The sequence below is a fragment of the Gallus gallus genome, chromosome 8 (assembly GCF_016699485.2).
Source record: "Gallus gallus isolate bGalGal1 chromosome 8, bGalGal1.mat.broiler.GRCg7b, whole genome shotgun sequence".
NCBI lineage: Eukaryota > Metazoa > Chordata > Aves > Galliformes > Phasianidae > Gallus > Gallus gallus.
The window spans coordinates 16,498,063-16,520,546 of record NC_052539.1 but is presented as its reverse complement, the minus strand read 5'-3'; the positions used below and the strand labels follow the sequence as shown (position 1 = coordinate 16,520,546).

Here is a 22,484-nt window from a genome sequence, read left to right as displayed (position 1 = left end):
GAACGGGAAATGCAAGTCTCCTCTAAGCGGCAGTGTTTTTGAATAAGTATCAGCGGGTTTACGAAGATTAGCTCATTAATGGAATCCAGCTAGGGAAGCCGCTCGTCGCCCGGCGTTTTCCAAGGGCCTGGCCGGAACGCAGCCGGCAGCTCAGCCGGGGCCGCGAGCCAGAAGCGCTGCTCCGGCTAACGCTACAGCCCCGCTCACGCCAGAGGCATTTTTTTAGTTGCTGAGATTGTCGTGCAGCTACAAAACGAGCCCAGGGTCAGAAGTGAGTGCAGGAGGAAAACAGCAGTGCTTCCCCCCTTTGCACTGCCTGGATCCGACTGCAGGTGCAGCCAGCCTGCCCTCCCTTGTGGGCCACGTGCACTTGTTCTCAGAGGCTGGCAAGAAAATGTGAGATTACGCTTATTTTATGTATTGATCTCCACATTGTTAGGAACGCAGTACCACGTTAGGAAAGGTTACCAGAAATAAATTAAGGTCAGACATACACCAACCATCTGGCCCACTTTTGTACATACTAAGTGTGTTATTTTTTCTAGGTCTGCCCGTAGGAGTTCTCTTTGCATTGCCGGAGTACTCCATGCAGATTGACCTGTCCCAGCTCTGCCCTCTGGAAATACTGATCAAAAGAGGTTTAAAACAAAACAAGAACAAAATTAGTATTAGCAGAAATAGAGTCACGTGAGCCTGCTGTCACAGGGTTCTGTCTGAGTTTGGCAGGCTAGGCTGGAAGCTGGTTTTCCCACTATGACCAACAGCAGAATACAGTGGAAGCCTCCTCCAGGAAGAGAGAATGTACAGCTTTTATTGTGTGTTACAGATAACCACAGTACGCTTTATCAGTAGTCACTATCAGTAGTTTGGAATCTAAAGAGAGATACAATTATTGTGAATATACTATATTAGTAAAGTAGTATTACCATGAAAATGAAAGATTTTTACCAGACTAGAAGACTACTTATATCTGGCTTATCTCAGAGGTTTGTTAATTGTTTACAAATATTTTTTGCTGTGTTGTATCCTGCAGTTCTAGAACTGATGGACAACAGCACAGACATCAAAAATCTTACCAGAATTCCCAACTTGATATACATGCTATGTCTAAGGTTTAAAACATTAAATTCCAGACAACTTTAAGTCTTAAATCTCTTAAGTCTCTTAAATATCTCTTAAATCTCTGGATATTCAAAATGCTCTAATGTACTTGCTCCTGAGGACAACTTCCCCCCCCAAAATTATTTTTTAGTGTATACTTATGAGGGCTGCTCTGAATGTAATGCCTCCTATTTTATGATGTTGGCCACGATATCAGAGTTGGGTGGTGGTGGGATGGCAGTAGAGGCTGAACCTTCCCACTAGGTATTCCATTACATTTTGTTGCTGTCTGACAGAATGGCATCTGACATGGAAGCGCAGATGAAGCAAAGGTGTGTCATTGAATCGGATCCCATTGACATTCATCAACACTTGGTGAATATTTATGGACACCAAACAGTGGATGTGAGAACAGCGAGGCGGTGAGTGGTGTGTTTCAGCACTGGTGACAGCAGCATGAAAGACAGGCCACGTTCTGGACAGCCATGCAGACTTCTGTGAGCGTGACATGCAGGCTCGTGTTTATCACCAGTGAAAATGAATAACTAATGGTGGTGACTACATTGGAAAACAATCTTTTGTAGCTGGAAATTTGCTCTGTTTGTAGCATTATTGTGCTCTTTGTATTTGTTGCAGTTTCCATGGAAATAAACAGGAGGCATTCCTTTCAGAGCAACCTACATAAAATTCACTGGTAATTTACAAACACATCTGCAGTTTTTATTATTGGAAAGTAAACACATCTTTGGTAAATATCTATTACTTTGTTCTTTACTTAGTTAAAAAACTTAATTCGTTTTTAAATCTAGATTAACTCATTTTCACTAACTATTTATATAATGAATAAGGCTTATATGGCACAATGCTGAATGAGATGAATGGGTCTACATAGCAAACCTGAATGATGTTTTCAGGTTACATGTCCTGTTAATTCTACATCCTTGCCTTGGCTCAGTTTCTTTTAGTGCTCTTCAGCCAGGCCCATGAAGCTGAATCTGAATGAGAGCTTTCTAATGAATTATATTTCCAACATTTAAAGGTGCCACAAGTCTAGAAAATAATGTCTAGTTAGATGATACATTCTGTAGTATGTATTGAGTTGTATGCTAAAAACTACAGCAAACCAATTAGTGTAAGATTGAAATAATATCTTATAGCTGCAACATTTCCTAAAAATGTTTACCACTTGTGCAGTAAAACAGAAAAAATACACACTATGCATGCTTGTACAAGCTGTAGGTGACTGCTTGCTCCCAAAGGCACAGGCCACAGTTAATGTGAATGAAAGCCTGATAACAAATATTGGCTTCTGTATTATTACAAAAATCCAATTAGAAACTGAATGCCTGAACTGATATTTTTACTGTTTGCATACAGAATTTCTTCACTTTTTCTAAAAGATAGTATGCCGTGTCCTTTAAGAAGAGTAACAGCTTTAAGCAGAGCCTGTAATTTCAGAGGAGAAATGTTTGGCTTACAGAGTTTTGGGGATTATTTTAAACATGTCCAAGAAATGGTAAGGTTATTTTTAATAATAATTACAGTTTTATTGTTCTACTACAGTTTTTTTTTATTCATCTGTCTTTTTAAAGGATCGTGTCTTACATTTGAGACAATAAATAGTATACTTTACAATAAATAATATTCAACTCAAAAGTATTGTATGTAGAAAATAATGGAACACTGTAATAGGATTTTCAAGATCAACTCCATCTTATATATTCTGCAGCAAAAATAACATTTCTAGTAGGAAGGAATTACTTATAAACCTAGCAAGATCTACACATTCACGTGTGTAAACAACTTAACAAGGTTTATTATGCTCCCAGAAAAGCTTTGCTTTTACAGTAAGTTTTAAGCTAAATGTTATCATAATATGGTATATTATATATAACAGTGTTGTATTTAGCTCACAAAATAAATTTGAAAATAAAAATGGAGTGCCATTATTTACAATGAAAAGTAACTTTTCCTTCACAAGTGACTGTATCTGCGTGTGAACAAAATGTTAGGGCGAGGCATTCCAGATGAACTGCAGCTGAGGTTGGACGAGGATGATTTCATGATGAACTGTGATGGTCCTGGCAATAAACACCTAGAAATGATATGAAAAATATAGCAGAATTTACAGGTAAAACTAAGATTCAAGGTTGAAACAATTAGTTGTTCATGTGCTTACTTTTATAATTGTTATATGCAAGAAAAAACATACGATAAGTAGTATTTATAAAAGATAAGGAGCACTAGGCAATTAGCAACTCGTGAAACAGACCCTAAAGTCAGGGACAGTTTAGCAAAATTTCAGGATGGTGTATGATAATCAAACATCTTGGTAGTTCTCAATGTATAAAGCAAGAAGGTAAATAAAATGTCATCCTGCGCAACACTGCCATCCAAATTTAACATTTCACTCATTGTCTTTGTTATCATAGCACTATTTGTTCAATTTAAACTGGGTAAAAACTGCAGTTCATGTTAACTAGATTATTACAATTTCAGTGTTTAAAAATGTTTATTAGGAAAAAAAACAATTTTTAGCTTTGATTTCCTGCTCTCCCTCCCTAAAAATCGGCACACGATCATCACAATTCTTGTAAAGCAAGAAACAGCGATGTGACAACGTTGTGAGTCACATGATTGACTATTTACCGTTTTGTATTCATGCAGCTATATTGTTTGTATTTTATATAACGCTAAAAAAAAGGATTTCTTGTGTCTAATACTCATTCTTAAATCTGTTCTATTTTATCATTTACTAATAGTTGCAGAAATCATTAGATGAGCACAGTAACTGCAGCAATAACATCCACACAAAATCAGAGCTTTGTAATGAATTATGTCAGTGTTAGGATGGATTAACACGACACATTATATAAATTATTGCTTAAAAATTATTGCATCATTCTACTGAGTCACATTGATTAATGATGAATAAGTTAAAGGATTGATCTTACGAATCACATTATTATGAAAATGTTATTATTCTTTTGTTTTCATCAATTTACAGGAAAAAAAGTCTGATTTGGTCTGGGCTGGTGGAGTGTTTCGTAGCTCACAGCCTCACCAGACCGAGTTCTGTGTTTTCCTGTTGATACAGAGAACAGTCCTAATGCCTGTCAGAGAATATGTCATAATGCCACTTAGCAAGCTGTAAGGATCCTAGTAATAGATGGTACTTTTCACATTTCTTAAATATTGTAACATCAGTGAATTTATCAAAATGTGAAAGGTCTGGCACTTTACACAGTTTATTTCTTGGCTATTATCTGAAGAGGTTTTGGTATAGCTTTTGAGTGCTCTTGTTGTTTTCTTTACACTTAATTTTGTGAGGAAATAAAAGGCATTAATGCCCATTTACATTAATACTCCTATTCATTCTCTCCATCACATAGAGTGGATGTAGAGTTAGGAGCTGGGATTGAGAACAAATATAAAAAATGGAAAGAAGAACCCCTGCTGTTTTCATTACACCTTTTTCTCTTTCTATGTACAAATAGATTTTACCAAATAAAGGAGTATCTGCTAACTTTGAAAGCGTTAGTCATCAACACAAAACAAAAAGTAGTGTTCTGGTCAGAAAAAAAAAGACAAAAAAGATTTCTTCAAGTTAGATTTTATAGAGTCTTGATACAATGACCTTCTTGTACATTTATTAAATTATCCTCTGTTCTCTTGCATCTGCAAAATTAAACTATTAGTAAAAAAAAATATTAGTGGTAGTGCAGCTTCTTACGTAATTTAAGAACAGAAACTTAGATGAGAAGTGAAACAATATTGTGCTTTTCCCATTTCTAGAAATAATAGTTCATTGCCTTACATGTTGTGGGGCACAATGGGCAAGAGCATTTGCTTCCATACATTTCTCAAACTCAGAATGTCATAGCTAACTGGCATATTGCTTTAACAGGTCCTAGATTCCTCTAGCTTGCAAAAATTCTGAATAAACTTCCACTGGGTGTCAAAATAAACACGGAAACCAGAGATGAAAAAAGTTTTGTTGGGTTATCCATTCCATCTCTTTCCAAATGCAAGATTGTTAGCTGCAGTACGTTAGAGTAATCCGATCTGTTTGAATAGTTTGTGGTTGGTTACGATGAAAAATTTTCTGCAGTATTAACAGTAGAAGCAATAAAAACTTCAATCCTGAAGATTTTCTACTCTGAACTAAACCAAATTACTTCACCATACTCCTGCTGCAGCTCAGTAGATGTTAATATTGAATATGATTCGTTTTGTGGCTAAGATACTTCTAACTTTTGCTGTGACCAAACAAACGCAGTTTTTAGGTGGTTTTAAACTGTTCAATCGCCTTTAGATTTATACGACAATAACAAATGAGTTCAGTATATCAAATAACTGGCCTTAGATATACCAAGTATACAATTAAGTCATAAAATAAATTTAACAGATAATATATCAAAGTTTTGCTTTTCATGTGATATTTAACTCATAAAGCTCTTCTATAATATAGCGTCTGTGACATGTTTCATATAAACAAAGTTTTTGTAAGTTTATATACATAATAATTCAAATTGCCATTATGGATAGATTTGGAACCTAAGTAATTTGAAACTTATGTTTAATTTTCCATTTAAGGTTGTTAAATTACAGATCATTGACTCCCACACTGGGAGCATTTTCAGTGATCCCCATACTGACAATATGATCCTTATTGTATCCAGTTGAAAAACTAAACCAGCCAATGGAGAATCGGGTAAGTGCCAAAGAGGTTTTTTTACTATATGATGCTGTTTTGCAAGGTTTGAAAATATATTTATGTTCTGTGAGATGAAATAATAAAACTTGAAATCTGTAGGCTTTGGAAATCAACTTTGCAAAACTGTGCAATACAGTAAATCAGATGGCACTTACCTGACCCTTGGCTGGAGCTGAGCCCCTATAGCATCCCACTGCGAATGTCAAGCCAGAAGTATCATACATGTTAGGATACCTCTAGGAATGCAAATCTGGAATCAGTGACTTTGAGGGATCTGAGAAGGCGAAGAAAGGAAATTTTCAGTTTACTTTACAGAAAGCCTTTGCTGCAGCTACTTGAGCAGTAGGCAATCAAGACTTTAATAATTGTAGTTTCGCACAAAATCTAAATACCTAGTTTTTCTGAAAGCACTTCATGGGTGAGCTAGAGAGCTCAGAATGATTTTGATTTTTCTATCAAGGGATCTGGGTTTTGTTCTTTCTTTTTGCTTTTCCTGGTTTTTGTTGTGATTTTTTAATATATTTTATATATATATATATATAGTGAACTAGGTTTAAAGGGAAGTGTAGCAGTAGTGGAATAAGATTAAGTCTGTCTCAGTATCATCTTTGATCACTGTATTTTAGGAAGAGAATACTGAAATGCATACCTTGTGTCATCCCAGCTAGGACTAATTCCAGTCAGGGATCCTCTTGAGTCTGATGAATATTTGTACACCACTAGCAGGCAGTGCTTACAAAGCTGCACTATCCGTTGGCAACACTGGAGTTGCTCAGGAGTTACCACCTCTGTGCTTCTACTGAATATGGTTTCCCAAGAGTTCCTGTTATGGAAACAGATAAGACTTCACATTTTCTGCGATCTGTGAACTTTATTCCTTTATATCAGATTTAACAATAGAGGAACAAGAGGAAACGCATTAACATGCCTGTTTACAGAAAAGTTCTATACTATTTAACAAATAATTCAGATGCTGAGAGTCCAAATACCATATTAAAAAGTTAATTTTCAAATGTGAGATCTCCCAAATCTATATTTCATTTAGTATGTTCCTTAAGCATTTATAGGGCTATTACTTATGTTTAGCACATAAAGATGCGCTGTCACATAATTGTACATGCTGTCTTATAACAGGAATGAGAAAAATCGCTATTTTTAACAGACTACCAGCTGAATGCAGACCTGATGTGATATTAATAAAAGCAATATGTTATTTCTAAATCTCTCCACAGCGCAATGATACTTTAAGTCCATGATACTAAGAAATTAATACTAAAAGAGCATAAAGGAGATTAGCATACGTTCTGCTCTCTTGTCCAAATAAGAAAGTTTTTAAGTTTAGCCATTAAAATACTACCTATTATCCCATCTGACCATATGGAGGTGGTCTTCCACTATTAAGTGCAACTTATGAGGTGTATGCACAGAAGCTTTCTTTTTTACATGCAGACCATCATGCTTTTGTTTGTTTTCTTAAAAAGCCATTTCCCTTTCAAAAACAGTAACAGAAAATGAAAAAATAAACGTATCAGATATGTTTTATCACAGAAGATTATATTAGTGTTAGTATATACATTAACACTTGTGTTTGTGCCTATGTTATGCTCCATGCAAAAGACTGATCAGATTACAGACCATTATCTATGTTCTAAAGGCAACGTGGTTGCTGTTAAGGCCACTTTTTCATCAAAATATTTCCCAGTATCACAGATGGCATTGTAAGCTTGATGTTTTCTACTTAGTTGTTAAAGAAGCACTTCAGAGAGTGAGGAAAATTTGCTGCATCTATTTTTTGGGATCAACATGGCATTTGGGATGATTTAGCCTCGTCCCACTGAGATCAGTAGTAGACTTCACATCCCTGAGGTAAGATGTTTGTTCTTAAAACAATGGATTTTAGTACACATCAAAGAACCAGCATGCCTACTTCAGTCTAATGAGATTTTTTTTTTTTTTTTAATTGCACTGTATTAGCATGCAATTATGAATATTACTGAGTAAAACAAACTACGTATACCTGATTTTCCAGCTTGGATTCCTAGTCTAAATAGTATGTGCAAGCTGAAACTGTTCAGTCCTACAGATTTTCCACCACATATGCAATTTTCAACTGGCAAAAGTATCTCTCTCATTAATTCTTATCCATATAACGAATTAAGAAACATGTTTTCTAAGGCAAAGGTGTTTATTTAACAAGCAGAATAACTATACTCCTTGAAGAACTGCTTTCCTTAGTGCATTTTTCTCAATATTGTTCCCTGACCATGAAATATTCACATTTACTATTGCATGAAAATTAATCTTCTGTCTTTATTATTTCCTCCACCACGTGACATCTGGTGGAAAGGAGCAAAATGAAGTTCTAAGTATTACATTCGTTCACCGGATTCACAGTGTTACACATAATTATTTTCTAATTCAACCCATAAATCTCCAAAATCTCCTGCTAGAAACTCTCCTGATAAATTCCTTAAGTTCTGGGCTTTGAGGTCTGTGATTATTTTCTCATGGTTATGAGAGACTTTATCAGTGAAGAAGAATATATGGACTGCTATAATTATAGTTGATTATGAGCATGATGATATACAATTACTCTAATAAAAAAGATTGATGTTTGGAAATATATGTGTGAATTTTAATGAGATTTCATATAAGTGTTCCTGATCAATCTCCTCCATATGCTACACAGATTCAGTTCATACACCATTATACTGCAGTCAACAATGACTGGAGTACTGTTACCCAATGAAGCTTAATTTATTATGCTGTAACTTAAGTTTCCATACATGAGTAATAAATCACTGAGCTCTTACTAGATCTCGAGAATATTATGCTTGATTATGCAATATTTTCAATCATTTCTCATTCTTTTTTAAAACCATCTCAGGACAACTGGTTCTTCCTGTTAGTTTTAATTGTTTACTATGTAGTAATACACACATATTATTGATAAGAAAAGTGCCATACTTCTTGATATATTTTCCACATACTCATACTGTTTCTTAATTAGCACAGTAATACCTCCCTCTGCACATTTGTCCCCAAATTCTACACATGCCCTTTGTTTATTCTAATCTGCACTTTAAAATGGCACAGGTAACCCGAAGGATGACAGATGAGAAGCTGATCTCTGCTGCATGGTAGTCTTGAGATCTGTGTTGAGGATTACGTGGCAAGAGTGATTTATTACAACCGAATAAACTACATATTGACTAGATACAAACATCCTTTCAGCTTGCTTTCTTCTATTAATTTTGTAGCAGGTATGTTACATGTAGAGTGATCTCAACACATACTGGTTATTCATATATTATTTTTTTACAGTATTTTTAGAAACTTTCACATACCAACTCCTATTACAAGGAATCAGACGTTTGTCAAATAATGTAGCTCCATTCTCAAGTCAGCTGAGACTTGATCTGCATGAATGAAGGTATCGCTAGGTGGGAAATCCTGATCTTCATTAAACCCTTCTGCTGGCCCAAATACTGTTTTTCCCTGAGCTAAGTGAACAGAATTGTTCATTGGTTTTCAACAAAATATATTATTTTTAAAAGGAAAAAAAACTTACATGAATTTTTTTCATGCCTATTAGAAGATTTGCAAAAGGGCACACTAAAAATAAGATTTAAAATAAGGACAGCATTACTGAAAGGGGACATAATCATAATATTTTATGACAGCAAAAAACTGCACACCTCTCCTGCCATTAAGAAGGGACTTTTTAGCTGCTGAGGGCTATGTAAAAGAAGTGTTTTAGATTGGAAAAATAAGTGTAAGAAAAAGTTTGTGTGTTAACTTTTTGAGCATGCTAAATTCCTGACAGCTACTTCTAACAAGTCTTAGGACTGTAAAAAAGTATATAAGATGATTTAACAGCTCGCACAACAACAAACCTTCAGCAGTGAGAAGATAACTGTAAGACAACAACAAAACTCATGACCTTTTGGATACTCTCAGATCCCTCATTCTTGTTAACACATTCTTCTATTATGTTAGGAAATAATTAACAAGTACAGTACATGTGTTCTCTACATACAACAAATAACTGTGAGAGAAGAGTATATTGAGCTTGATTCTTTTGTAGATACAATATCCATTAGCATACTACATTTGTTGTTCATCTTCAATAAACCACTTAAAACATCTTATGCAAGCTACTCAAATACCATCCCACTCTTTTAAACACTGTATATACTTTCCGAAAAAAATGAATTTTTGTATATGCAATATATCTCATACTTATACATTTCCATTTTATCAAGAAATTTGGAGAATCAGACCACAGGTATAAAACAATCCTTACACAAATGCCATAGATTTCAGGAATGTAGATTCTGAAGTATAGGATGTTGAACTTTTAAAATATGGCCTGATTGCTCCTTCCCCTCTAGAAAAAATGTATGTAATCCAAACATATCTGCTTACCTCAGTGAGCACATTTCCTATTCTGCACATACTTAAATTCCCACCAGTGTGTGAACCAGCAAACATATTCAAGCACAAAAATTCTGACCCATTATTTGTAAATGACAGAACAGAGATTGCTTTTGGCAAGAGATAGTTGCACCCGCGATTGAACTTTTGTCTTGCAAGTCTTGAGATGGCAATGATTTTTTAGAGAGTAAATCCACATTTGACTGAGTGGCCTGGCCTAAAAATTGTGGATTATCCAAATGAAAGAGTTGAATAAAAGCTCAGCTATTTAGAAAATTAGATTGTGTCCTTAGATTATTATATTTGTAAAAATCTTACCAAATGTCTGATTCCATTACTGAAACGTTTGGCCTAGATTATTAGATTTCTAATTATGCTATATCTTTACATTGTTTTAAAATGAGTTCAATGCATTACAGTGTTCTCTTGAATGAAAATGAGCAACAAAGTACGCCTGCATTGATCGTAACTGTGAAGTTATTAAAAAAAAAAAAAGATTAAGATAATAAGTAAAATGGGCTTACCCTGAATTACAGAAACAGTTCCACAGACCTTGACCATGGCTCCAAAGTAAACGATTAAATACACGGTTAAAGAGACGGTACAGATGTAGATTTTCAATGTCTGGAGCCTTCCAGACATGCTGGAGGACCGCACGAACGCTTGTCCTGACTATATCCAAAACCTAGGTGAGAGTATTAGAAGCAAATCAAAGAAAGGTACATCGCAAAATCTAAAAACAAGTGTTCTCTGATTCACTGCACACACGGATGACTGCATAGCTATAAATTCCCACAGATGTCTACATTTCATTTCTGTGCGTTCACAGCAGCAAACTTTTATGAGGCGCTTTTTCTGTCAATAAAATTTTGCAAAACGAAATCAAAATATTTTATTTTTATTACAGGAAAGTTCTTTTCATTTTTTTCAGTCTGTTGAATACCAGCTAATTTAAATGACAAAAAGCATTTAAAGAGAAACAAAATGGATGCAATTAGAGACTAGAAGCAACATAATTAACAACCCAAATATTATACACTTGAAGATTATCTTTGCTTCTTTTTCCCCTCCCTTTTAAAATGCCATGTATTTTATAAAGAACTAAAATGTCCTGAAAGACTAAAAAAGCTGCTTTTTATGTAATGTCTGTCAGAACTTTGTATTACACTAGATCAAACTATTTTAATTTAGCTTTCAATTGAGAAATAAGCTAGTGAAATAAGCATAGGAATAGGAAAATATTTAAAAGAGTAATGTCTATAGCAATGAAAGAGATTTTAGATATTTTATATATATATATATTTATATATATTTATATTATAAAAGTATAAAACGGAAAGTGGGATTCATTATGTCTGTTTTTACATCTGTAAGTTCTCTCAGGTCAGTCACCCAAGTTCCCTCTATACTTACTGGAGGGAAACAAGCTGAAAGAATGTCTTGACATCTGTTTATTCAGATACGCCAAAAAAAACACGGAATAGGAAGCAGTAAACTTGCAGAACACTGAAGTAGTATCTTGGCCCCTCTTTGGAGCTCCAAGCTCTGCTCTAAAAGAGCCTACGGTGCATGTAGCCTTTAAAAAACTAAAAATAAAGCAAAACAAACCATACCCATAATTTTACGTTATGTGGGCACCTTTGTTGCCTCTTCATAAAAATATTACCTCCAAAAAAGCATCACACTCAAGAGAGTGATGAACTGGTGAAGGTATTCTTTCAGTATAAGGTGTCACAAATTTGAAAATTTAGAAGGTATGGTACTCTCTCTGGCAACTTTCAGACATGAAAGACAGATTTGTATGGCTAAATATCTGAGTCTCAAAAGGTGAAGGAGATTTAATAAAAACAGAATATGGAGGTATGATGTAGAATTTCAATTTTTTAGATCTGCGTAATGAACTGCTGTTCATAAATAGTCTTATCACACTTGACAAACAAACCTGTGGATGTCTGATAAAAACAACCCGGATGTAATGTGTCATTTACATGCTATTTGAGCTCTTCTTTGAAGATATAGGATTGTCTGCATGTATAGGTGTTTTAATCCAGTGCACACAGTAACCAATGGGAACACAATGCTGTCCTATCTGTTCAGAATCTTTGCAAATGCAGTTGAAAAAACACGCTGCAATCTCTCATGCTTGCTCCCCAAGAGTGAGATAGAAAGATTAGATGCCACTGAGTAGCCCTTTCTTTAGCATTTGGAGGTCAAGAAAACCAAGGATAGAGCCTTGCATCTTATAGCAAGCTACAGACTGCCAGGTACTATGGACGGAAAAAAGGACAAAAACAAAACCTGTTCTGCTTTTGCTGTGTTGACATTGCCAATACGCTAGAGTGGAAAATATCACAGTTAATTGTTCTTAATTTGCAAACACTGCCTCAATCATCCATTTAAGAAAGAGACAAGGCATTGCAAAAGGGCTGGAACTTCATGGAGCATACATACCCATTTTTCTAAGCTAATTTCCCTAGATTGCCTTCATCTTTCTGTTTACATCAATTTACATCATCATCATAGCCAATTATCTAAGCGTAACAGAACAAGATGTTATAAAAGAGTATATTCAAAACAAGATGAACAGACCCTCTGGTAACCATCAAAACAGTTTTTAAAGAAATTATGTAAAGCGATGTAACACAAAGCAGTCACAACTCCTGTCATACAGAAGTCTCTTTTTCCTAAAAGTATTGGGAGATTAAATTTCATTTTAGCATGTATTGATTTTATAACTTTCTTCTAAATGCCTCCTTTAACTCTGCTGTAATGTTGTAATGTTAGCAGGCAAGAATATGAGCAAGAGTTTAATTTTTCTACATTATGTAGAATAATATTTAAGAAAATACATATGTCATGGACAAGCATTGTGAAATCTAGTGCATTGCCCAGGTATTTTCTTCTCATTTTTTAGAACTCGCCAGTAATTCTGAAGTACAGTTAAGGGGACTGAGTTTCTGTTTTGTATTTCACAAACTTGCAGAAAGTACCTTTGAGACAGATTCCTTACTTGCATAAATATGCTTCACCTTGAGCTCTTTTCTGCTTTACCCACCCCACTGGAATATAAAACACACTTCTTTCAAATCAACAAAAGCTTACATTTGGCAGTCCTGAGCTGCAATGTCATTGTCAAAGTTAATCCATTTTTATGAACTACCCTTCCAAGAATAACTATCTGATAGCTTGAAGGAATTTAGGCTAAAAACAGTAAAGAAATATATATATATATTTCCAGCGCAACCAAAGATGAAGGGCCCACTTGTGCTTCAGGAATCATTAGCCTTCCACGTAGCAAGTGATGCCCCCCAAAAGAGCAGCGAAGACATCCATATTTGCGGTTGTGCAGTTTTACCAATAACGGCCTAGCATAACAACCTGTATCATCCTGACATAGTAAATGTGCCCTTGCCTCTATATGACTGCCAGCCAAATAAAGGGCATAACTAACGTATATCGGAGGCTTTCAGAAATTCTTACAATAGTGCTTACAGGAGAACATTCTGAAAAGAATGAAAAAACAAGACTAGGGGGGTGGTGAAGAGAGAAAAGGAAAGGAGGCAGATAGAGAGGAAAAAAATAAGTGGAGGGTGAGAGGAAAAAAAAAAAAAACAAAGCACCTTAACTAGTCTTTTGTGAAAGCCCTGTATCTCAGTTGCAGTTATGGGCCTCATCTAGTGACCCTTACCCCCACTCATAGCTGCACAGACTAAAGGAAGCAATTCTGGCAACACAACCCCTATTATCTCCAGCTGCCCCATAGACTTCTGCTGCAAATGAAATCTTCGCTGCAGCAGCAGCATGAATTTGAGACAATGTTAGCTATACATATATATATATATATATATGTATATAAATCTGTCCATCCCCCCCCATCCTCCCAGCAACTCTTCCTCCATATGACTACAAATCCACACTAAGCCTCTCTCCAGATTTGCACTAAAGGCTATAGCTGCCACATGCACACAGTGGAAAAGACCTATGTGAACGTCTATTGGCATTGCAACACTTATTCATGTAAAGAGAAAGAAATTAGATCATTTTAGACAAAGGAATATTCAGCAGAAAAAGGTCTAGGTATGAAATCGTTCAATTTTTTTTCAGCAAATGAAGATGGTTGCTCTACAGATTCCTGACAACGGCACAAGAAGTCTGCTAAGTTATAGCACTGCCACTTGACATGATTAAACAAGAATCCTAGTTATGTTATAGCTTCCTATGCTGTCAAGTCTGTCATGTCTAATTTAATTTTTAAAAGCTGTATAGATGCACATTCAATGTAATATCTGAACTTCATAATTTGACTAGAATTGTCAGATATATTTCTATCAAATGATATCACGTTAAGGTTATATTTTCTGTTCAGTACAAAAACAAGCATTTAATGCAGTGATCAATAAAATACGGTTTGAAAGCCTGAAAATCATAGGGCTGATTTTATAAAAGTTGAGATGAGGATTAGAAATTGTTCTCCTGTTCTTCCATAACCATCAACCAAGCTTTTCCAATGATAATATTTATCATGTGTGCAGCGTTTTTATGAAGTTTCTTACTTTTATGGTCTATAAAAATAGATTGTGAAACTGAGAAATACAGAAATTAAATGCCTGGAACAGATATGCTAATCCACGTATTGTGTCAGTGACTGAAACTAAGACCCAAATACTGCTTTGGGGTCACCTAAGTACTAACAATACTCTCAAAAGATTTCTTCTACATTAAGTTAAATAAATATGATACTGGGAATATGACTTCAACTGACATACGTTATCTCACATAGATATGACTGGCGTCCTATACTGTGTCAGTTTTTAAGGAGATTAAGAATTTTTCAGGTGCTGTGTACAACAGTAGCTCCTAGACAGCAGATGAGACTAAAATAGACAGTTGAATATTATAACAATGTTAATAATCTTTGCTTGGCTTGCCTATTTTTTCTTTAACATGATCTGTTGTAATACTGTGTGCCAAAGACTCAACTAACCAAGCGCAATATCTCTAACTCTAATGGAGTTTTACCATTCCTAGTCTGAAATTATTAACTAATTTATCCTTATCAATCAGATCTGCTGAATCAGTACACTTCTCAGAATGTTTGCTAAAAAGATTGGTATGCAAGGGCTATTTTTTTTTTTTTTTTTTGCTTTTCTTTCAGCAGTCTAGTTTTTTGAGAAATTGTTTTTGCAATTATATTTCAGAATAATTACACTTGTCTAAATATGGAGCATCATCATTATCTGTAATAGAATTAATTCATATCTATTAGAGGAACTAGCCTGTATTTGAACATCTCAAGGCACTCCCAAAAACTGCTAAACACCAGTAGGCACACTGCTATTCGTCTATACCTGATCATCTTGAGAGAATGAAATCTGTATCACTTACTTTTCGTTGCTTTACAGAATCCAGTTTTACTAACCAGTATGATGCCACTTTTGTTTTATGGTACTTCCAATTATCCATTATCTGTAGTCATTGCAAAACAAAAGAAAAAAAGAACTGCAATTAAAAATAATCAAAATCTGACATTTCTTTCACAGATATTCACTATTTTAATATATGGACTATCTAGAAGATCTCTGTGTAAAAATATTCTCTCTAAAATAAAGTATTTTCAAATTTATGTTCGGAGACATTTGCCAAGATATATGCAGCAGTTTAATCCTTCTCTCTTTAGTACCTGGATTTTGACAGTCCTACACTACAAAGCAGATAGAAGCCTGTCTTGACTGACACAGTTGTGATTCGTTCAAAACAGCACTATGAGTTCCATAATGCATAACAGTTTCTTTGTTTCGTAACAGACATTAGATACGCACTGAAAACATGTTTTCTATAAATGATTGTTGTTGTTGAGCAATATTCTCCTTTTACAATGTCTGTGAACAAAATAGCTTAAACTGTGAACATACATTTTTACTATTCTATCTTTGCATTCTATTCCAGACCTATGGCCAGTTCTGCTTGACAAATAATATACAATTACTTCTTTACTTCCATGATGAAATATTTTCCAACAGAAGTTGATTAAAGCCAGATGAATTTTAAAAAGAATTCTGCAGTAAGAAATAGCATTTACAATCATGCTAGTGCTCTATTAGGATGCACCACTAGATGGAGTAAATTTACACGTAGATAAATAAACATGTGCTCTTGCATTTCTGAGAGAAAATTTAATGAAGAATTTTATTTCTAGTTCTGAGAACAGGATCCAAACACGCTACTTACAAATGCTGTCTTCTAGAATCACCTAAATCAACCACAAAAACAGGACAGTTCCTTTCCACTGTGATGTGTTTGCACAGACTATTGGAGACTTAATCAACACATTTCTACAATTTTGAAAGCTCACAGAAGAGAACAAAGGGCATTTCCAACTGGTTAAGAAATTACTCTGATGAATTCTAACACACCCTGGACTGCTTACTTACATCAGAATACAAGGGCTAATTTAAATGACTACATCCCTCTATATTTCCACTAGATTGAGAAAAACCTCTCTATGTTCTTCTTCTTTTCCAAGCTTACATTAGTTTCTTTGCAGTAGAGATCTATAAGGGATTTAAATACCATATATTATTTATTATATAGCTGAATATTAGATGTTGCTTTTTAATTCTCCTTCAGATCAGGGATTGTTTCATATATCAAGTGGCAAGGCTCAGAACAATGTTGGATGTGAGAAAATGCAATCTAGCAGGCTATAAGAGCCAAAAAAAGAATGTGAATTGCAATCGTTATGACTAGCAATCTCCCAGCATACCTCTCTGAGTTCTACAGTAAGTATATTCAAATTAAACAAGTCAGGATCTGCACTAACAATACCAGATAAAATATAAACTGTTAATGAATTGTAACATTATTCTTAACTTACTTCAAAGTCTGAACTGTCTCCATGATGAAAAACTGATTTTTCCTAACCTTTCTGATAGTTTCTCATATATTTTATGAAGACATAAGAATGTTTTCATTGCTGCTTTTTTAAGGTCAGAAAGTGTGCAAAGCTGCAAGCTTTTGAAATCTTTGAATTATCCTGAGTTATGGAAGTTCTAAGGCCACAGGAGCTCATGAATCACAAATTGAACTTTCTACTTTCTTTCATTCTAGTAGCATAAACATTAAGTATCTAGACTGTAATTCTTCTTTCTTATTTATAGATACTTACTTCTTCTATAATTAATTCTGATTCTTCGTCTGTTTTTCCTGGGAACTTCATTCTCATGCCATTGAAAATGAGTAGAGTCTCTTTTGTCAAAGCGACTTCTTGCTCTTTAGTTTTCTGCTGCAGTAAGGACTCGCTCTAAAAGCAATATTAAGCAGAGGGAAAAAATCAGGTGTGATATTAGATAGCCAGATGGTAACAAAGATATTTCCTTGATAAAAAAAAAAATTCTAAGCAAGGAGATACAAAATACACTTGAGAAGTGCATAGACACAGTATCTGATAGGTACCTGACATACCTATATAGGCTTGCTGTACATTAACCCTTCAAGGTTACTTTCAGTTGTAAAGAGATGCAAGAAAAGCAGAGTTTGAACATATGTTTGTTTGAAAATATATGATAGATGTTCATAATGATTACCACTTAGAATCTAAATTTGAAATGTAAGATAACAGATTTCAAAATTAAATTCAATATAATTAAAAGAAATTCTTATTAAAAACTTCATTTTAGGCTTGCACAGCAACAAATTTGAATTAATATTTAACAGAAACTGCTAATTATATGACTTTGTGCCTAGTCTTCAAGGAAACATAAAGAAGCAAAAACATTTTAATCACACCCCAGTCCATGGGTTTCTGGCATTCTCTTCAGTTTTCTACGATATTGCTTAATATTTACAAATCCATTTTTGATCGTAACCTCTATAATTACACATCTGTAATTCCCGAATGTAAATCACAGAATGGCTTGGTTTGGAAGGAACCTTGAAGCTATCTATCTATTATCTATCATCTATTTCCAATCCCCAAGAATAGGCTGCCCAGAGCCCCACCCAACCTGACCTTGAGCACCTTCCTCTAAGGATGGGGCACCCAGAGCTTCTCCCAGCAGACTGTGCCAGTGCCTCACCACCGGCCTTGTGAAGAATTATTTTGCTAATGTCTAGTCTAAATCTCCACTCTAATTTCAAGTCATTACTCCTTGTCCTATCACTGTTAAAGATTCCCATCTTTCCTGTTCAGTACTGGAAGGCTGCTACAATGGCTCCCTGCAGCCTTCCCTTCTCCAGGCTGAACAAGTCCAGCTCTTTCAGCCTGCGTTGATAGGAAAGCTGCTCCAGCCCACTGACCATCTTTGTGGTCCCCCTCTAGATACTCCAACAGGTCCGTGTCTTTACTACATTGAGGCCTCAGAGCTGAATGCAGTATTCCAGATGGCTCATTCTAAACTTAAGTTTCCATACGTTTAGTACGTTTGAATCTTACCAGCCTCCAAAAATGACAATATGCTCCTTTTTTTTTCTTGCCTGAAGGATCAATAAACTAAATTAACATAGACAAATTATTTCTTCTTAGTAAGTTCTAGTTTATCAATTTCAGTTTTAGTTTAGCAGTAATATATAGTGTATATTGTTCTTAGTTGCAAAAATAATTATGATCAGAGTTCCATTCACAATATAGTGCTAAATTATCAGTTGTTCTTATCCATTTTCTAAGTAATTTTATTCACATTATTTGAAGAAACACGACCTGAGCTCTATTACCTCACATAATTGATCCGCATATCAAGATCATTTCTGTGGTAGAGCTTTCTCAGTGAAAAATAAGTATGGTTTCTTGCTCATGTTAAGAGATTAGACAATTTTTTACATCATACGGCAAGAGACTGGTTTTAATCTTTCAGTAATTTGTATTTGATATAGAGTTAATGCGAGTAGAAAAATCTATATCAGCCCTGTCTCATTTAGCTCTCAGAATACATCTTGATGATAAAAGGGTACGTTTTAAACTTGAGATAGCTAATGTGATAAAACAACACCTTTAACACGTTGTGGTGAAGACACAATCTTAATGTCTTCCCAATTCTATTAGCTGACTTTAAAAGATAGAAAATCATGCTAAGGAGTATTTCACAAGGTGTCAGCACACAATTTTAAAAGGATCCTTTTTCATCATTTAGACAAAGCCTCACAGGCAAAACAGACAATGTGCATTCTGTCAGATGTATCTCTACTAGAGATAGTAAATACTGTGCAGCAACTTAATTAGCATTACAAAAGGATTTCTGACAATCAAAGCTCACCACAGGAAAGAAGGGCTGCAAGTGTGGGTAACAAGTGCCAATTTGTATTGCCCCATCTCCAGATAAGTTATCTGGGTGATGGGTACAGACCAGGCACTAAAGTATGAATTGAAACACAAAAATTACAGAAAAAAAAAAAAGTATGGTTCAGAAATACACTGTTATATCACAGATACACAAATTCTAAGCAGTTAAAATTCTTTGATCTATTTTATTTTTTCTATTCATGATTTAGTTGGACCACCTGAGAAAATGCTTTTGTTGCCTAACTCAGGGACAGGCTTCAAAATGAAGGACATATACAGGTCTAGACATCTTATATTCCTGAATATCTGTCAAAATAGAATTGACTATAATGCATCATGATTTTTGACATTATAAAAATTAGAAATGTATTTATTGAACTTTGGAGAAACTGAACATTTTTTTGAATGTTATCTCACCCCTGAAGAGTTCACGGTTCCCAAGCTGGACGTCTGACAGACTCTGGATGAAGATGGGCTGCAATTTAAAGAACGAGACCTATTCACTGAAGATGCACGCTGAGTTTGCAGAGATGCTTTGGCAGAGAAGGGACGATGCTCAGCTGCATGTGACTGCATAGACAATATTGATATTGAACGAGGGCAGCTTACTGAACGCCTTATTGGACCTGTAGATGATGAGGAGGATGAATTTGATGGAGATTTTGTGTTTTTAATCGAAGGCTTCCAGTTCATTCTCCCTGCAGACAAATTAAAAGTTGAACAAGTAGTTGCATCATTTAAGACCCATTTTTCCACCAGTAACTATCATACAACTGACAGATGTGTACATCCATTAAAGTGTCACATGCTTTATATGTGGTAGTCATTCGTGCCAGATCCCCAAATAATGCATACTTTATATGCTCTATTAGAATATTTATTTCTTCTACCTGGTCACCTTTAATCAGGTAGACTCAGCCCTCTATAACATGCATCAGATTTAATACCGAGTACGTATTCTCTATAGGTTAAAAACTGTGTGGGGCTGCTAATTAGGCTTCCTGAATGGAATAATATGGAAGAGAGAATTTTGTTGCTGGGGCATATATTTGTAGACCCAGCTTCCCTCATCTGCTCTTACATAATTGTAAAGCTTTTTAATTCAGTCTAAATAACTAATGCTCCTATGAAAAATAAAGTTTTAGAAACATTTGTGTAGGTACACGATGAAATTCTTCTCAAAGTAATCTAAGAGCAAAGAGAAGCATTTACAACATTTCCAGGGTATTTAACCCTGAGTTACTATGCTAATCAATTCTAATATAAGTGAAGCATTCTATATAATTTCTCATGTATGCCAAACTTGCTTAGAAACATGATAATTTAACTTACCTGATCGTTCTGAAGGTTTATATTTATTTTCTTCAAGATCATATGATACTTTTTTCTCTTTTTTCTCACTGTGATCTTCCTTTTCAGTTTCATCTCCTGAGCCTGACATACTGCTACCACTATCACAGCTGCTATCACTACTGTAGTTCTTAAATTTTCTTACGGGCTGTGCAATTTCTGGCATAGAACACAAGGGCTAAAGCAAAACAAAACAACACAAACAAACAAACAAACAAAAGAAGCAAAGAAATTAATTTTCTTCATAATCCAAAAAGAGCAGAAGAACAATTTACTATTAGACTACATTTGTGAGCCAGGGAGGTTCATTTGTACATATTTAAACTCTCCCAGATTTGACTGGAAGTTTTTCCTTAATTTTAAAAGGAAAGTTTAATTAGCTCATTAAATAATGACAATAATCCCAAACTTTCTCACACAAAGAGCAGCATAATACAGTGAGGTGAAAACGTCGTTTTATTTTATTTCAAGTACAATTTATACTACCCGACATATTGGATTAAAGTTTAAAATCACAAATCAAATGATGCAGAATACCATTTACAATCAGTTGCAATCCCTAACTACTATTTGCAATAAATGAAAAAGCGTTTTAACAATGATCACTCTGAGGTAACTGATAACTGAGGTAACTGAGGGAACTTCAGCTGGTATATTTCTGAAAGAGAAAGTGATTAACCCACATCCTATAGAAAGCAGGATTCTGGAAGGATATAGCAGGCTATGTTAGGCATCTTTGGAATCCCATGTGGGATTCACTGTCATTGAGTAATTAATCTCATGCTATTACCAATGGTAATGTGGGATAAAGAGCAAAAAGTAGGAGACTTTTGCAAGAATGGAAATAACAACAGAAAATTTTCCTTCTTACAGCAGTAATGCAATGTCCTCCATTATATCTATCAACCTAACAAGTCTCATATGGTCCCTCTTTTTCCCCCCTACATGCTTTCTGTCCATTAACTCCCATCCATAAGAAGTGATGACTTCATCTTCCTAGTTGTTTAATAGACAGCAATTATGTCTCACATTAAAAAATGCTGTAATTTCCAAATATAGTTTGGATCAGCATGAAATAGAAAAGCTCCCAGGATTCATTAAAGTTTTAATATAATGTAATGCACAAATATTAACTATGAAGGACAATATTTAATAACTAAACACAAAGAAGGAAAGAGATTTCTGCTGCTAACTGAACAGTGACAGTATGTTTATGCAGGCTCAAGCTGTCTGGCCAGAAAAGGAAGAGCTGAAGAACTAATAAGAACAAAGTGGTATATCCTGCTGGGGAGAGCCCTGGCAATTGTTCAGACTACACAAGGAGTATTATGATGTCTATCTACCTGACAAAAGGACAAATCGAAGTGTCTCAACACTTACTGACTTCTCAGTATCCTAATTTCCCAGTATCCTAATAATGAAATAATATGTATCATGGAAAGATATTTATTAAACATTCCTGATGTTATACTAGAAATAATAAACATTTTCAATCAAAAATCACATGGGTTTTAAAGTAGAAATTATTTCCACTTACCATATGCATATTCCTAATACTTTCTATACTGAAAAATAATAAGAACACAGCCTGGACAAGACTTCAGA

At 34.9% G+C, this 22,484-nt stretch overlaps 1 protein-coding gene across 19 annotated transcripts in view; it reads right to left on the bottom strand.

Moving 5' to 3' along the window:
• Positions 1 to 785: 785 nt before the first annotated feature.
• The window catches only part of TTLL7 (tubulin tyrosine ligase like 7), a 79,789-nt gene continuing 58,090 nt past the window's right edge, over positions 786 to 22,484 (bottom strand). For 15 of the 19 annotated variants that reach the window (XM_015290883.4, XM_015290879.4, XM_015290882.4 and 12 more), the window contains 7 exons: positions 20,862 to 21,057; positions 19,947 to 20,227; positions 17,421 to 17,555; positions 15,641 to 15,721; positions 10,780 to 10,940; positions 6,468 to 6,641; positions 786 to 3,196 (listed from right to left, as the gene is read on the bottom strand). In XM_015290883.4, the coding sequence (XP_015146369.2) occupies positions 3,076 to 3,196; positions 6,468 to 6,641; positions 10,780 to 10,940; positions 15,641 to 15,721; positions 17,421 to 17,555; positions 19,947 to 20,227; positions 20,862 to 21,057 (1,149 nt within the window). In that variant the 3' untranslated portion in view covers positions 786 to 3,075. Of the gene's footprint in view, positions 3,197 to 5,973; positions 6,093 to 6,467; positions 6,642 to 10,779; positions 10,941 to 15,640; positions 15,722 to 17,420; positions 17,556 to 18,686; positions 18,728 to 19,946; positions 20,228 to 20,861; positions 21,058 to 22,484 lie in introns of those variants that run through there. The other 4 variants (XM_040704839.2, XR_001467863.4, XM_040704838.2 and 1 more) reach the window with 4 other exon arrangements.